Below are 17,570 nucleotides of genomic sequence, written 5' to 3'. Positions count from 1 at the left end.
CTCAAGTAGAACAAAAAAACTCTGTGAAATATCCTACTTTGCCCATTAAAGAAGACAGAATACAGAATCTTTAAAAAAAAAAAAGAAGGTTGCGTGAGGGCTTTAAGCAGGAAATCCTGGGTTAATCCCCACCTCTGGCTGAGTGTGTTGTCTTCATCTTTTAAAGACTTTTAGCCATTGCTAACAATATGCCTGATAAGGATATGTGAAAATGATTGACCTGGAACCGAATATTTAGATGTGTCACTGTAGGGGACTGTTACTATTGAGTATCCATTTTATTGTTGGATTGAGAAGTTAAAAATAGGAATGTTTATAAGGTTAAAAAAGCTCAGTGTTATTCTGGACTGGGTGGAAATTAATTTTGAATGCACCCTGCGAGGCATTGTAAGAGCTCAGGCTTTATGATCAGAAAAACTGTTGGAGTCCCATATCTGCCACTTACTAGCTGTGTGACCAGCAGACCTAACCTTGGGTTTCCGGTCTGTGAAATCATCTCCTACCTTGCAAGTTGTTTTCAGTATTCAATTAGATAATGCATGTCAAATGCAACAATCCCTGGAACAGAGGAAGCATTTGAGAAATAGGGCTGTGAGTAGAGCCCATTCCTTGTCTCCCTTTAATAAGGGAACCAAAGTGACCCAGCAGGGCTCATTCACATTTCCCACATTTACAAATACTGACCTGTCTTTGATGATCAATCCAATCTAGACAATCTGGGGCTTCATTATTCTGTTTGTGGATTAGCTGAGTACTTTTGGTTCTCTTCCTCCTGCTATTTTTGCTTTTTTTCTTTTCCTACCAGGTCACACCTTCATCAAGAAATGGCCCTAGGACAATGATGTTGTAGAACTGGAATCAGGAGTCCTGGGTCTTGCCTTGGCTCTGCCATGAACTTGCTGTGTGACTTTAGGCAAGTCATGATCTCTCTGGATCAACTTCCTCCTCTGTGGAAGGAGGGAGTTGGGCTAGATAATACCTGAGGTTCTTTCCAGTTCTAAAATACTATGACTTAGTAGCATAAGACCTGAGCCTTTCCATTCCATTGAAAGTTACTAAGAGTCTGGTAAAATGGTTTGGTTTTGGAAAATAACCACAGAAGTAGAGGTTTCTTATTACCTTCCCTTCCTACTTCCCTTTGGCAAAAGTAGTAAAAGTCATGGCTGTATTTACTGACCACTTGTAGTGCATCATCACCCTGAATAACCTGTGAGGTGGGTTTATTGTTGATCCTGTTTCACACAGGAAGAAATCAAAGCTCAAAGAGCCTAAGCAACTTGCCAGAGGTCACACAGCTAGAATGTGGTAGTGTCAGGATTCAAACCCAGCTCTTTCTAGATTCCAAAGCCTGGGCTCTTTAACCACCATTGAGGGTAGACCAGGTAGAGACTAGAGCAAAGGAGTACCTGTGCAGCCTGAGATAGGCCCAGCCTCATCCCAGTGAGCCCTGGAGGGAGCTAATGAAGAGTTGGGGTCCTTTTTATCTAAGGAAGAGATGATTAGCCTCCTATTTACTGCTCTAGAACTTTGATCTGAAGTTCTTTTTACTAAGAGCCATCTGAGGGCAGGAGAGGGGCTACAGAGACCCTAAGAGTGAATTCAGATGATTGGCTAGACAGACTCATCTGGGAACCTGTGGGTAGGACAGATTTTGCTCCCCTCGGCTTAATTCTTATGTGGGGCCACCTGTGGAGTTTGGATGCCCACTGTCCAACTCCCCTGCCACGGAGCTTTGTTTTGAAAAGCTGGCCAGGCATCGGGAGTTTGGCACTAGGTCTTGACCTAGCCAGGCAGTGGCAGTTTGCTGCTGAGGGGAGAAAATATCCCAGCGTGACCCACCCTGCAGGACCTGCTCAGCCATCTGCACCTGGGTGGTCCCCGGGGTGCACATGCAGCCCCCCGCATGCCTGGGAGCATCCCTGTGTTTCGTCTCATCTTTCTTCCCCTCCCAGTGGTCCTGGATGACAGCAAGAGGCTGGCGAAGCGGAAGCTGATTGAGGAGAACCGGGAGAAGAGACGGCGGGAAGAGCTGCAGAAATCCATCGGGCACAAGCCAGAGCCCACGGACGAGGAGTGGGAGCTCATCAAAACTGTCACAGAAGCCCACGTGGCCACCAATGCCCAAGGCAGCCACTGGAAGCAGAAACGGAAATTCCTGGTGAGGTCCTCGGGCGCAGCTAAATATTCAGCTGCATGCTCCACATTTTCTGCTTCCACTCACCCAGTCCTCATGACCCTGGGATGCCAGTGTTACTGCCCACATCTTACTGATAGGGAAACTGCATTCCAAAGAAGTCAAGTGACTTGTAGAGTCAGGATTTGAACCCAGGTCTGTCTGAGCACAAAGGTCATTTGTCCCATCTGTTGCTTATGAGTCACTAAATTCTAAAGCAGTTTCTTAGGCCACACAGTCTGTTTGCTTTTACTGTTTATAAGGCCAGCCCTGAATCAATTGATTAGTAACTTACATTCTTTACCTGCCAGCTTCCCCCTCTTTTATAGCCATTTCTTCTCCTAGATGCCCATTTATGTAGTTAGTCCCCTAAACTCACCCCAAGATATCCCCTTTAGAATAATCCCTAGAATGAAGTGTCCTGTATCTCAAATGTATTTTTTTTTTTGAATAGACGTCAACATGTTTAGCTTAAAATAAATGAACTCGAGTCCAGGAAGACAAGAGCAATAGGGAGTAGGGAGGGAGTTTGGGGTGGAGATATATAGAAAAAATAGGCCTTTCCAGGTCCTTGGAAGATCAATGTTTGATGTTTTTATAAAACCTAACCATTATAAAAGTCCTTCCTATTCACAATGCTTTGGATTAGGCTGGAATTACTATCTCCCCATTTTACAGGTATGCAAACCAAACCAAAGGCCAATTCACACTACTAGAGTGGCAGCCAGGCCTAGAAGTCTAGGCTGTCCACCCACTTACCAGGTGGACTACCCCACCCCACCACCACCAGCTGGTGTTTGACCATCTCAGAGACTGACCTTGTCCTTAGTTTATGGCATGGAACCCTTTATAAGCACCTCACTGAGCCCCAGCAGCAGATATTCTGTGGGTCTCTTTGTATCTCCAGGTTACATTAGCATTCCTTCCCACCTGAACAAGAAGATACAGTGTATAATTGTCCTTATCAGGAGATAGTTTTTTCACTATTATAAGGAGATAGTTTTCATCACCATCATTAGGAGATAGTTTTTTCATGAAAACAGTATAACAAAAGCCTTAAAGAAAATTTTTGTAAAGAAAAAGCTTACCCATACTCCACCTGCCCTCAGTTACTTTCGCTGTTGTCAAGAGCAGGTTCTAACACACCTGTGATGTGTCCATAAACAGTAACGTTAGCAAACATTAGATGATTCTTATCAAGTACCAGGTTCTATTGTAAGCACTTTCCATACATTAACCTATGCCAACCGTGTAGGTAGATATGGGCAAAATCTCCATTTTACCAAGCATAGAAATAAGGCAGACAAGTTAAGGAAACTTACAGAGCTCTGTAGCTGGTAAGTAGCGGTAATGGACACAGCTCCATGCTCTTGGTCACCATGCTGCCACAAGTTGGCCACCTACACAAACCCAAAGAGCCTTTGAAAGACATGTGTCTTTGGAGGGGCAGCCTCTTCGTGCCTTGAACTAGAATCCTTAGGCCTACTCTGATGTATCTGCCAGGAATTAGAAAACATGAATTCTGGATAGAAAGACAGATAAATAGATCAATTTTAATCCAATATATTTGGGGCCTAGCAAGATAGGGTCCTGCTTACCCTAAGCCTAAATCTGTCCTCTTCCCCAAATGTGTGAGCCATAAATGGACATTGTAGAAACCACTACCAGGCCTGATTTCAGGGTAGTGATCAAGCTGAATTCCAAGTAAAGTGGAGGGTTGGAAGCACAACTGAACTTCTAGGGAATTTTATACTTCAGTTTTCTCTACTCCAAAAGGAAAATGAATACTATCCTAACTAAACCCATTTCAGTGGTCACAAGGGTGCTTCTTTCCAGACTCTAAAGATTTGTTCTTTTATTTAAAAAACCAACACTCACTGAGTAGTTACTGAGTGCCAGGAAGTGAATAAGTCAGCTCTATTCTGGTGGAGGGAGAAAGGCAGTGAGGATTAAACCAACAAGATGAGTGCAGATGGTGATGTGTGCCATGAGGGAAACAAACATCACGATGAGACAGGGTGATGGAGAATTGAAGTGGAGAGAGACTTTTCTGAAGTTCACTTCTCTGAACAGGGTGGTCAGAAAGGTCTCTCTGAGGAGGTGATATAAGCTGCATTTGAAAGCTAAGAAACAAACTCTGGATGGTAAAATACAGTCAGATCTCTTCATGCCTTGTGGTCTCTTTAGCAAAGATGACTCAATTGCTAATGATTAAAACCAGATCTGCACCTTTAGCTCAAAGGTTCCTCATGCTTTTCATCAGTCTGATCATCTAGAGAAAGAACCAGAGAAAGTATGGCACAGGATGATTTGCCATTAGGTTATTGTCAGAGCCATGAAGTTATCAAGGAACAAGAGTTCTCTTCTAGAAGCTGACATTTACAAAGCAACTGTTTACCCACTCGTCTCCCTCCCGTGGCGGAGCTGATGTCAAATGTATATTTTGTATATCCTTGATCTGTTCAAGAAATTGCCCCTCTTGGTCCAAATACAAATAACTGCTTCTCCAGGCCATTTTTTCTTAGAGGTGTGCTCGGGAGATAAGAATACTTCCACGGTCCCATCTGTCTCTACAATGAGCTTCATTTCTATTAGCCAATCCCCTTCTATGCCTGGAACGGACCACCCCTGCATCTCCTCAATGGAAGGACCACGTTCCATTCAGTATGGTCACTTCAGTGTCAATCACATGTGTGGTTAAGACTTGTGGTAGGTAGCTCTTTTCGAAGATGGCTGCAATTAGATTCTTTCTTTCCTATATATGCACAGTTTATTCTCTCCCATGGAGAGGTGAAGTCTATTCCTCTCTCTCATTGAACATGGGCTGGTGTGTGATTCCTTTAAGCAACAGATTTTAGAAGAGTGACTTTTAAGGCTGAATCTGGTGCCAGGCCTTTCAGCAGACGTATAAGTAAAGAAGCCTGCAGATGACACCAGCCTCTGGGGCTTTTTGAGGACAACTGTATGAGAGACCCCAAGTGAGAACCACCCAGCTGAGCCCATCAACTCTGAGTAACAGTAAAAATCTGTTGTTTTAAGCCACCAAGTTTGAGGGTAGTTTGTTACACAGCATAGATAACCAGAACGGAACTTAATAAATATTTGTTAAACAGAACGTACAGTTCCACTGGCCGATCCTCAGAGAAAGTACAGTTAAGCCCTGTGTCTCAGCCAGTTTACATATTTACACATACCCCTTGCAGAAGGGTGACTCTGATTGAGTATTTATGCTCAGGGGAAAAAAAATTGACTGAGTGGTGAATTATTCCTGCAAGGACATTAAGAATCCTTCATTAAAGGCAGCTTTGCTAAATGATATCCATGTCTGAATAGGCTTCTACACATGAGGATTTGTGTCTCCTATATGGCTGAGCACCTCTATTCTGCTTACAAAACTGCTATGCATTTATTCCATTTATTTGTGTGTGATAATGGCCCATCTTCTTTTGAAAAAGAATTTAGGAGACCTATTATGTTAATAATAGTATAGTAATATATAAAAAGGGACTAAAAATTATATGTTGTCATAAAAACTGGAAGTATTCATTTATCTGGAATAGGAAAGTAAGTTACTCCCCCCAAAAGAAGATTCTTCATTGTTTTTAACCCTAACACTAAGACTCAAGTCAGAAATAGAGACTGGTGGTTTGACCTGGGTTTCAAATCTATATTTGTGTCTGTAAAAATGAGAATCACTGGCAAATACTTTTTAAAAATCCATGCAGATTTTCATAATAATTCCAAAGCCACTCGTTAAAACTATTTCCAAAAGCATTTCAATCATAATTTTCTAGTTTTCCCCAATCCACCCAAATCCCTGATGGTACAGAAGTGCCCAATGTAACCACCCTTCGGGTGTGGTGACAGCGACGATGAAACACAGGAGTACACTGAGAAAAGAACAAGGGGCATTTGATGCCCAACAAGGGAAGCAGTGTCTCTCAGCCACGAGTAATTCACTTCCACACCTCCCAGGGGCTGGAAGACACTTGGTTTGGAGTAAACCCCATAGCAGCAGCAATATTGTCTGTTGACATGCTGTTATTATTCTGTTCCCTTCATTCATAGGCAAAGGTATGGCTTTGGGTGGATTTTCCATTAAAGTATAAAATGAGTCCATCAGAACCAGGGCCGGCCTGCTCTACTTTTCCCTGGCAGAGCTACTATCTGATCTCACACATGCTCAATTGGGAAAGCCTCAGAAAAGGGGCATAAGCAGAAGGGCCAGGCAAGATGAGTGATTTGGCCACATGTGGTCTGTGGCTAGGTCATAAGGCAAGAGCAACCAAGTCAGGAAGGCTTCAATTGCCCAAAACTATGATAACTGCATCAGAAGAAGGCAGGGGCATGTAGTCATGTGCATGGAGATTCAGTCAGACAGCCTGAGTTCAATGTTTGTCTCTGCTGCTTTATAAATATATATAATCTATATAGTTGTTGCTTTTTAGTTACATGACTTTGGGCAAGTTCCCTCACCTCTCTAAGGCTTGGGTGACTTTCCACCACAAGATATAAAAGTTGTAGATATAAGTATCTCAGCACATCATTAACAATCACAAAAGTGGTTCCAATGTGCATTATCCTTACAACCCTCACCCTCAGGTCTGGCCCTGATCATCCCAGGAAAAGGGAGAGCCTTCCAGGGACCTTTAATCAACTGTTTGTCTGGGCCTTCCTGTCCCTCCTTACAAAGGCAACACCCTTGATCACACAGAGGAAGGGAAACATCCAGTCTGGTCCCATCCCACTCTGCATGTGCCAGAGAGCTACAGGTTCAAGCCAAGAAGCCCTCAGCTCTGAGCCAGCCACTGCAAAGAGGTCAGGAGGCAGCATCTGCTACTCACCTTGAACAATGATGATCAACAGTCAAAGCAGAAAGGCACTTAGTCTCCATCTGTGTATCACCAGCTAGTGACACAGCTGAGCTAGTTGAAGCCCACCGCTGCACACATCCCTACATCTCTCCCTTTGTGTCCCCCACCCCTTCCTCTGCCCCAGAGGAGACATCCTGGATTCCTTATTGTCCCACACCGCACATCCAGTCAGTCAGAAAGTCCTATGTCCGGCTCCCAAGATAGGTTTGAGCTCTTCCAATTCTCTACATCTCTACTGCTGCCCTGTGGTCCAGACCACTTCATCTCCTGCCCAAACAGCTAGTGCCGCGGGCCCATTGCTTCCTCTGGCTCCCCACATCCCGACTCCACATAACAAGTCCAACTCTCATCCTTCTGAGCTCCCATTGGAAAGCCCCTCAGTGCAGCCACACTCCATAAGCCCATCTCCTCCCCAGAGCCCACAAGGGCCATCATCACAGGACCCTTGCCTTCCTTTGAACCGCATCTCAGGCCATCTCTGGGCTCCGACTACATGGGCCCCTTTTCTGGCCTTGGGACTCGGCACTGGTTTTTCTATTTGCCTTAAATCCTTTTCCTCTGGCTCTGTGGAGGGCTGCCCTCTTGACCTTCTTCCAGTTAAAGTTCATACATCACTTCTAAAGAGCCCTGGGCTGCTCCTCCCCGCTGCTTACTCCCAGGTACTATCATGTCACCTCCAGTCAAATCGCAAACAGAATTTTTTCTGTGAGAGTACTCCTCTTTTCATTTATTGTCTGTCTTCCCTCAATACATTGGAAGTTCCTCGAGGATACATAGTTCACAGATTTAACCTCAGCATCCAGAACTAGGCCTGGCCCCATAGGTGTTGCTCAATAAATATTGGTTCAACATCTATAAAGTTACATTTACTCACTCAACCAACCAATAAGCATTCTGGCCCCACCTTTTAGCCCCAGTGCTTTCCAGACAGTAGACAAAGAAACTTAAGGCTTATGCCCCCTACCCAAGAAGTTCATATCTTAGCTGTGTACCTACATAACTGCAATAAAAAGTGATAGCAATAAATGCCTAAATGCCATATGAGTGATGTATGTGGGCCACCATCTGTGGTCTGACGAGTTAGGCATCATTTCACACAGGTCATTTGGGAAAAAATAGAATTTGAGTGGGGTAGGATTTGGACTTGGCAAAGATGAGATGAAAGCAGGGACTGGAAAGAAAGCAAAAGTCAGGAGGAAAGGCAGCTCCACACAGCAAAAGTGCAAAGCAAGGTGGGAAGGAGACATGAAGAGGTAGGCTAAGCTGGCTCAGGAGGACCATTATGGCAGACAAGGAGGAAGAAAGTCAAAATGAGGGAAGCACCCCCTTGATCAAGCTAAGGCAATTTGAGCCCCAGAACCAAAAACCAGGCTGTGCCCACATCCTGCCCTGGTGGATCTGCAAGCCAGAGGCTTATCATCAGTACCTGAGCTTGAGCTCAATGCGTGCTTGTGTGTGTGTGTGTGTGTGTGTGTGTGTGTGTGCAGATGTATCTCATGTCATGGATTACAAGGCTACTAGTTGTATTAATGTATCTAATAGATTTGTTTGATGTCAAATATCTGTACTCTTCTTTATTTCTAACATCTTCCAAATATTGTAGCAAATGATGTGAAAAATCTTTAGGGGAGTCACAGACAAGGTTGCAGTGCTCAACCTTAATTTCTCATACCTCATGTGTTAACTCAGCTCAATTCATAGACTCTATCTATTTATCTGTCTGCTGTTCTGGTAACCAAGAACCATTAGGGGAATAAAGCTTGATATAATAAAAAGCTTTTACTTTGTATATGATTTTACTTCTAGCAATTGTATTTTCCATTAGATACCCAAAGGCTTAAAAGTACATTTTTTGTTCCTATCCTGCTATTTATTTTTCAACAGAAAAGCTTATGAGATGGTTACATTTGGGAGTTTAATTTTAATTAAAATTACTATATTTCCTTGTGTAATTTCCCTCCTTTTTTCAAACCTTTAGAGGTATCACAGGTGTGATTCCAAGGCTCCATAAACCTACAGATTAAATGGAAATTTTTATTTTTATTTTATTTTTTTAATGGAAATTTTTAACCTTGGCATTAACTTACTAACATTTCAAAGGACAATCAGATTAGATCTATCAGTGTCCAATGACAAGACATTTGGACTCAACCGGACAAAACTATAAAAATATAAAAATATTGTTATTTATTTTTATTTCTAAAAATGTTCACCCTGTGTGTGTGCGTGTGTGTGTATATAAAACTCTTTCTTTTTTAATATAAACATGCTCCTTTTATCAGTTGAGCTTCAATAACAAGGCAGGTGAGAGGAGCCTCACTTCTAGGGTGGGAGGAATTATAAAGACCAACAAGGAAGGTGAAGCATACCAGGAGAAGCAGTGCCCGAAGGAGAGAGTGATGTGCCTTTTCCCTTAGCTCAGTCTATGTGAGAAAGACAGATAGACAGACAGACAGACAGACAGACAGAGAGAAAGGAAGCTGTACGTGTGATTATACCATCGATTCTGGCTGCATCCAGAAAGTCAGCAGAGCAGTAGCCTCCCGTGGGCTTCCCATGCCAACAGTTGTCCCCAAACATCATCACTGACTATGAGAACATGACACACTAGGTTCCTTTCCCATCCACTTGCAGCCTGCAAAGCAAACAATAAAAAAATAAAATAAAATAAACAGAAGAACCTACTGGATAACCCATAAAAGGTCAGGGCTGCCAGAGTTTGTTATGTAATATATTTTAAAATCCTCCCCAAGGCTGTAACCACAGCTCCTACCACACCCTTGGAGGGCCTAGGCTGCTCCTGTTGACCCTGGGGCCCTAGTAACACCTTAGTAAAATAATCATCCTTTGCTTTTCTTTGTGCTAAAAATTGGACGTGAGCAATAATTGGGGAGGTGTGGGAATAAAATGGTAACTGGATTACTCTGAGCTGGATGTGGTTACTGCCAGCCCAGTGGTTCTCAAAGTGTGGTCCCAGGCCAGCAGCAGCAGCAGGAGTGTGCCCTGGAAGTCTTGTCAGAGCAGTGCCCTCACCAGTCTGCAGGTGAGGGATTCAGCTTTGCTTGACTGGTTCTCAGTGTCGGTTCTTCCCGCCCATCTCTGCCCACCGTCCCGCATCTCCCAGCTCTGGGTGCCTGGTTCTGGTCTGTTCACTGTGGCTCTAGGCCGTGGGACGGGCCTGAGTCTCTGATCCCTTGGATCACCTTCATGACTTCCAGCAAGGCAGTGGGAGAAGGCTGATAAGGGAAATATTAAGGAGTAGAATTTTGCCCCTTCACTCCCCCACTGGTGTCAAAAGTGTACAAGTTGTGGGGCACCTGGATGACTCAGCCAGTTGACTCTTGTTTTCAGCTCAGATCACGATCCCAGGGTCATGGGATCGCACCCCACATCAGGCTCCGCACTCAGAGGAAGTGTGCCTGCCGGTGTCCCTGCCCTCCTGCCCCTCTGCCCCTCTCTCCGCTAGCACATGCACACACTTTATCTCTCTCTCAAATAAATAAATAATTTTTTTTTTTAAGTGTACAGGTTGCAAAAGTCTCGAAGTAGGGGGTGGATGTGGGCTTCTTGGCAGATTGCTGTGTGGAGTCTGGGGTGACCAGTATCCCAGTCCTGGCCTCAGGGGATTGGTCTTAACCTCCTTGAGCCCTTTGTTTGCTCATCTGCCAATCAAGATTGTGTGAGAACTACTTCAGATAATGCACTCCCTCAAAAGGCCACAGGTAAATAGTGGTCATTATTATTACAACAAGAAAGGTCAATAGAGAGGACTGCTCCTGGCAGGAAACACAGGTGACAACAGGAGATACAGGAGAGATCATGATAGTCTCAGAGATGGTCTTAGAGCACTGATAAGGAGCTAGAAAGTACCAATGGACATCAGGACCATTGAGGGGCTTGCTAACATGCTGGTTCTGCATTAGGTCTGGAGAGGGATCTGAGAGTCTGCCTTTCTAACTAGTCCTCAGGTGACATCCAAGCGGCTACACCACCCTTTGAGTAGCAAGGCTATGGATTGTTCTTGGGCAAGTCAACAGGAGAGAAGTGCCCCGGGAACACTGAATATTAGTAATACCGCCTGCCTGAAAGTTTGCCAAGTGTACACAGCTTAGTTCCTATGGGTGACCTAGAGGTCTTCCTCCTCAGCCGGCTGAGACCTCCTCCACCTGGAGTCTTTAGGGCAGACAGGAACTTTGACCCCCAGCACCTGGGTCAAAAGCAAGAACAAATCCACAGGGTGCTACTTGCCAGTGATGTTGTTTTGGAGTGTTAGTGAGTGCTGATGCCCACAGCTAAGAAAGAATTCTTTGGTGCAAAAAGGTGATTTTATTTAAGCAGGGGGACAGGACCCATGGGTAGAAAGAGCTGCTGCACTGGGGTTGTGAGGAATGGCTGATTATAAACTTGGGAGTAGGGGGAGCTAAGGAAAAAGGGAGGCATCCACGAAGACTTTTATATACTAAAGAAGACCCTTAGGATACTGGAGGCCTGTCTATTATCAAACTAAGGTGTTTTTCCCCTCTAGCAAAGCATTAACATTAAGACTGGTCAGGACTTTTCCGGAGGACTGTCACACACATCCCACCCAGGAGCTGGGGAGGTGGGGGGTGGTTATGGCGTATCAGCTTGTGCTTTGTCTTCAGCTTTCCTCTGCTCCCTCATCCCTCATTGCACTCCTCCATCGTGGCCCACACACACCAGAACATGCAGGGCTCTGAAAATGCCACCCCAGAACCCCTAGCACTTATATCACCTGGCATCCTTCATGCATTGAGAAGCAGAACCCACTTTCCTGTCCTTTCTCTCTGCCTCCCTCTTTCTCTCACTTGCTTTCCCTTTCTTTAATTCTACAGCACCAATTCTGTGAACATGATCACTGGGGGCTGTTAAAGCAATGGCCAAGACATATATCTTTGCTCAGAAAACTAAACTACATGAAAACTGCATTGTCTGTTATGGAGCAAAGTGACAACAAGATATTGTATAGCATGTCAATTCAGAAGAGATTTTCTGCCACATGAAAACTATGATAAATAAAGATCCCTTCAGGTTCTTCATTTAAATCTTTCTTGTTGGGCAGCCCGGGTGGCTCAGCGGTTTAGCGCCACCTTCAGCCCAGGTTGTGATCCTGGAGACCCAGGATCGAGTCCCACGTTGAGCTCCCTGCATGGAGCCTGCTTCTCCCTCTGCCTGTGTCTCTGCCTCTCTCTCTCTCTCTCACGAATAAATACATAAAATATTTTTTAAAAGAAAATAAATCTTTCTTGTTTCTCCTTCTTAGCCAGAAGATATTGGACAAGCACCAATAGTAAATGCCCCAGAAGGTGGAAAGGTTGACTTGGAAGCCTTCAGCCATTTTACAAAAATCATCACACCAGCAATTACCAGAGTGGTGGATTTTGCCAAAAAGTTGCCTATGTTTTGTGAGGTAAGGAAATTGTTTTTTCTTCTGCATTATTTTTCATTATAGTTCCATCAATTTCCAGGAATACTGGGTATTATTTATAATTTAATATTAATTAGTTGGGACTTAGTCACATAAAGCAATGTCAGTACAAAACAAAAACTTGCACTGTTTCATCTTTATTTCCCTACCTTCTCTATTCAATCATCATTTATTAGCTTGTCCACATGAGGCGGAAGATCCTGTCTACTCACTGACCCCAGGTATAGGGAAGTATGACAGCAATAACTTCTGTTCATTTGGCACCTACAATGTCCCAGTTACCATGCTCAACTCTGCCCACATTAAATCCACTCCTTATAACATTTGCAGGATACCTGGAATTAAGCCCATTTTATAGATGGGGGAAACTAAGATCAAAGAGATTAACTTATCCAAACACAGGGCCATGGCTTGAGTCAAAGTCAATATGCTTTCCGCTACATATCCTAGCAGAACAGTTGTGTGGCTGTTTCCTCCTTTTGAGGCTTCTGAGATGTGTTGGCAGATTGCTCTCAAGAAGGGTTATACACTCTCACAGTTGTGCCAAGGGTGCTTGTTCCTCTGACTCTGGGTGTCATCTTTCTTTTTTGTTCACTGTGTCAAGTATATTTTTCTGGACCTTTCTTTCTCTCTCTGGGGTGTGTCCCATGTCCCTCATCCTTGGTGTCTGAAGGAAAGCTCTATTGAGTATGCTACCCCTGCAATGCGAGCTGTACTATTAGTCATGTGTTCCCCTTTGAATACCAACAAAAGATTTCTTAGAAAATGTAAAACTTGTGTAAACTAACCACAGATATTTCAGTTTAAGAAGAAAGAAAAGCCATCTCCACCACCAATAACAAACACACCAAACACATATGGCCAGGACAAGGGTAAAGGGTCAACACAGAACCTTTCAAGCATGGATTGTGGCAAGTTTCTCTCTTCAAGTTTCCCTTAGAAGTTTAATCCTGCTTCAAAGTCATGATTCTGTCTCCTTTCCACCATCTCCAAATTGCAAAATAAAAGGGGGGGCTACTTTTACAGCAGAGATGCATGTGTTTGTGGTGTTTGTGACCTCCTGAGGACCTTTAGCCTTTCTTCCTCTCATTAGAGCCCCAAAGAGGGAAGTGACCGGTGTGGGCTCCTGAGCTGCCTATGGAGTGGGTTGGAAATCCCAGGTGGTTGCGAAAGCCAGAGTTTTCCTGCCAGAGGCAGTTTGGTACATATGCTATTCAAATTGCACTCACATTAATTTTCTGCTAAGATCCATGCCAATCCACCAGCAAGATTGGTGGATACTCAGGGCTTCAAAGATCTAAAGTCATTTCTGACAGAACTGCCAAAAACCCACATTAAGAATCACTTCTGGGGGCTCAGTTAAGCATCTGCCTTCCCCAGGGTCTTGGGATCAAACCTTTGTCAGGCTCCCTTGCTCAATGAGGAGTCTGCTTTTCCGTCTCCCTCTGCCCCTACCCCCACTCATGCTCTCTCCCACTCTCTCTCTGTCTCAAATAAATAATTTTTTTTAAAAAGACTCACTTTTGGAGTGCAGAGCACTGTCATCTTTGCCAATCAACCTGAGTGATGCTCTCCCAAAGAGACAGGAAGAGTCTGTGGGAGTGTCCCTGCCTCTGCCTGTCAGGCCCTTCGTGTAGTGCTCTCACAATGAAAGTATTGTGGTAGGTGACCAAGATCATTTGCCCACATGTTGAAACAAATCTCACCAGCATCCTACAAACCTTTTTAAAAGGGAAAGGCATCTGGCCTAGTTTTTAAACCATTGGTGATCCTTGACAAATACTCATTCAGGTTTTATTTAAATCTGAACCAAACAGTTTTAAAAAGAATTCCTCTACTTCATCTACAACCAGATTTGGCTACAAAGACAAGGTCTGCCCAAATTTCATTCTTTGTGACAATTTAAAAAAATAAATAAATGCTTTGATCTGATTGGTAATTTCTCTCTGCTATTCCATGTCAGTGATTCTCAAGAGTGGGATCCCTGAAACAATAGCAGAAGCATACCCTGGGAACTTGGAGAATACAGAAACTCAGAGAGTAGGACCAGCAATATGATTCACAAGCCCTCAGGTGATCCTCATGAGGCTGAATATTCCCTGTTCCCCATAGGCATTCAAGCCAGCCTCCACCTAATTGGGTCAATTCTCCATCTTACTGGTGATGGATACATCTAAGCTCGGGGTTTCCTATTTCCTACGATGATCTTGGGCCAGAAATCCAAGGATATAATCAAGGAATACAAATTAGAACCTAAAAAAAAGCAAATCACAGTGATTTTTTTTCTTTAATGAATGGAAGGAGAGAATTCCCATGTATATATTCCAGAACCAAATATGAAATGACTTTTATTCTGTAGAAAAAGCTAAGTAATTTGAGATTAAATGGTAAGGTGGCTAGGTCGAGTTAGCAAAAAAATATGAAATACCCAGTATTTTAAATGTAATTAAGTATATTACCTTCACTTTTATGTAACAACCAAAATTGAACTAGGTGAGTCTTGCCAAGAGTACTGCCCCAAAAGAATTTGTACCTGATTTAATGAAAAGATAATAATTATGTATAATTTACATATTCATTGTTTATGGAAACCTAGTCATATCCTCAGTACTTCAAAAGAGTGTGTTCTCTTCTCTTTGCATTGGATTCTTTTTTTTTTTTTTTTTTTTTTTTTTTTTTTTTTTTTTGCATTGGATTCTGAAAGATCTAGCTTCAAATCCTAGCCTCACCCACAAAACCCTCATGTGACCTCTTAGCATGTTACTCAACCTCTCAGTGCCTGGATTTCCACTTCTGTAAATGAAATTGGAATTAGAATATTTACTTCACTGTATTGCTGTGAAGGTTAAGTAAGGTGACACACGTAAAATCTTAGCACAATGCCCAATTCATCAAAAATATCCATTAACTAATAGCCTTTCAAACTATTTTGATAATGGCTTTTAATTAAACATTCTCTCCTGCCAGAAGGTAAAACTCTGATTTTTTTTGTTATTTTGCTAACAAAGTACTTTTTTTAAGTTTATTATAAATATTATCACATTATCACAAATCCAAATTAACAAGGCAACCAAGGATGCTTAAAACGAGATTATAGCACTGGCAGAGAAATCTAGTGTGTGGAGTAATTCTGGTTCCTGAAGTCCTGAGAACATAACCCTAGGAGCCAGGAGGTCTGAATTCTAGTCTCACCTCTGCCTCTAACTCACTGGGTGACCTGGGCCAACGCTTTTACATCTCTGAATCTGTAAGGCAACACTCTTCTACCAGCGACCTTCTCCATTTGTGCCTTTTGAGAGACCCAAGAAGCAAACTTGCTTCAAAAATCAAAGAGAAGCAGAATTGCCAGCCACTGTGAGAAATGTGGTAAGCTTAACATAAACCACGTTCTCAAGCAGCGATCAGTTGGTGTTATTATACAAACCCCCAGAGTAAGGGATTAGTAGCACAATCTCACACAGGACTGCAATCCTAGTTGGAGATCTATATCCATCATAAAAGAAAGGCAGAGTACTGACATTAAAATCAGTGACCAGCTTGGAGTATGAAAAATGGTTGTTGAGAGTCTACAGCTGAGTAGGAAGGAAGGGAAAGCCAGAGGCCCAAAGAGTGCAGGACCGATGTTGATCACAGGATGTGGTCCCTGTTGCTATTAAGATACTGCATGTTATTCCTCACTGACGTCTGTGCACTTGTTCTTGCTGATATGGGCTGGTTTTTTTCAGCTGCCATGTGAAGACCAGATAATCCTCCTCAAAGGCTGCTGCATGGAGATCATGTCCCTTCGAGCTGCTGTGCGCTATGACCCAGAAAGCGAGACTTTAACCTTGAATGGGGAAATGGCAGTGACGCGGGGCCAGCTGAAGAACGGGGGTCTTGGGGTGGTGTCAGATGCCATCTTTGACCTGGGCATGTCACTGTCTTCTTTCAACCTGGATGACACTGAAGTAGCCCTTCTTCAGGCCGTCCTGCTGATGTCTTCAGGTGAGTACTCCCAGACACATTACTGGGAGACCAAAGAGCTTTTGCTTGTCTGATGCTAATTCAAATCACTTGATAAAAGTTCCTGATCCCTCCCCCACTGCCCCCCTTTAGTTTCAGAATCATAGCTCACTCTCCTTCAGCAAGCAATTGGGGGTTTGCCAATGACCTGGGAACTGAAGGGGGGTGTCAGGTATCTGATGCTTCCTGCACTCCTCCAGCATAGTAGGAAGGACCCAAAGGAGCCATTTTAAAGACTCTATGAAATGGTCTACCTTCAATGGACACTACCCAGCCTGACTTACCGTCATTGGCCAACTTCACCCTCTTCTGGTTTTATGTACCCAGGATATGGGTATGAGTGACCACACCACTCTGTGTTAAGTTCTGGTTGAGGAAATCATGAGGAAAAGCTAAAATTTGTTTATGGCTTAGCTACAACTTAAGTTTCAGGTTTTTATTGCTATCTCGCACACCACTCCAAAATTTAGTGGCTTAAAGCATCCCCAGATGGTAGGGGTTGGGGCTGAGACATCAAACACAGCTTCAGGCCTCTCTCCATGCAGCCTCTCCTCTGGAAGGCTAGTTGCACTCTTACATGGCTGGTGGATTCCAAGAAGGAGAATTCGAAGCACACGTTGCAGATGTCTTAAGGCCCAGGTTTGAGTCATATAGCATCACTTCTGCCACATACTATTGGTCCAAAAAAGCCCCAGCACCAGCCCAGAGTCAAGAGCCCACCTCTAGATGGGAGGAATGGCAAAAAATTTGCAGCCATCTTTAACCTACCCTGAGCTCATTATCAGGGCTCCAGACTCCTTCAGTGAAAAATGAATAATAATTCTGACACTTCTCTCTTCAGAGATCATCTCATAAATAAGAAATGCAAAATATGTCAGATCCTTTAAGGAAAGCTAGTCTTTAAATAGAAGGTAAGTGGGGCACCTGGGTGGTTCAGTTAGGTTGAGCAGCTGACTCTGTTTTAGCTCAGGTCATGATCTCAGGGTCCCCATTCAGTGGGGCGTCTGCTTGTCTCCTTCTCCCCCCACATGCACACACACACTCTCTCAAATAAATAAATAAATTTTTTAAAAAT

General features: G+C 43.6%; 1 protein-coding gene and 1 long non-coding RNA gene across 25 annotated transcripts in view; one reads left to right on the top strand and one right to left on the bottom strand.

Annotated features, from left to right (window-relative positions):
• Positions 1 to 17,570, top strand: part of THRB (thyroid hormone receptor beta) — a 372,339-nt gene that overhangs the window by 343,874 nt on the left and 10,895 nt on the right. For all 24 annotated transcript variants that reach the window (XM_072792979.1, XM_072792987.1, XM_072792997.1 and 21 more), the window contains 3 exons: positions 1,953 to 2,158; positions 12,329 to 12,475; positions 16,219 to 16,477. In XM_072792979.1, the coding sequence (XP_072649080.1) occupies positions 1,953 to 2,158; positions 12,329 to 12,475; positions 16,219 to 16,477 (612 nt within the window). The remainder of the gene's footprint in view (positions 1 to 1,952; positions 2,159 to 12,328; positions 12,476 to 16,218; positions 16,478 to 17,570) is intronic.
• The window catches only part of LOC140614127 (uncharacterized), a 71,455-nt gene continuing 63,151 nt past the window's right edge, over positions 9,267 to 17,570 (bottom strand). Inside the window, exon 4 of the long non-coding RNA XR_012015017.1 lies at positions 9,267 to 9,682. This is a non-coding gene — a long non-coding RNA (uncharacterized lncRNA). The remainder of the gene's footprint in view (positions 9,683 to 17,570) is intronic.

This window comes from Canis lupus, chromosome 22, assembly GCF_048164855.1.
Source record: "Canis lupus baileyi chromosome 22, mCanLup2.hap1, whole genome shotgun sequence".
In the NCBI taxonomy this organism is placed as follows: domain Eukaryota; kingdom Metazoa; phylum Chordata; class Mammalia; order Carnivora; family Canidae; genus Canis; species Canis lupus.
The sequence above is the reverse complement of the archived record's forward strand: the minus strand, read 5'-3'. Positions and strand labels throughout refer to the sequence as shown.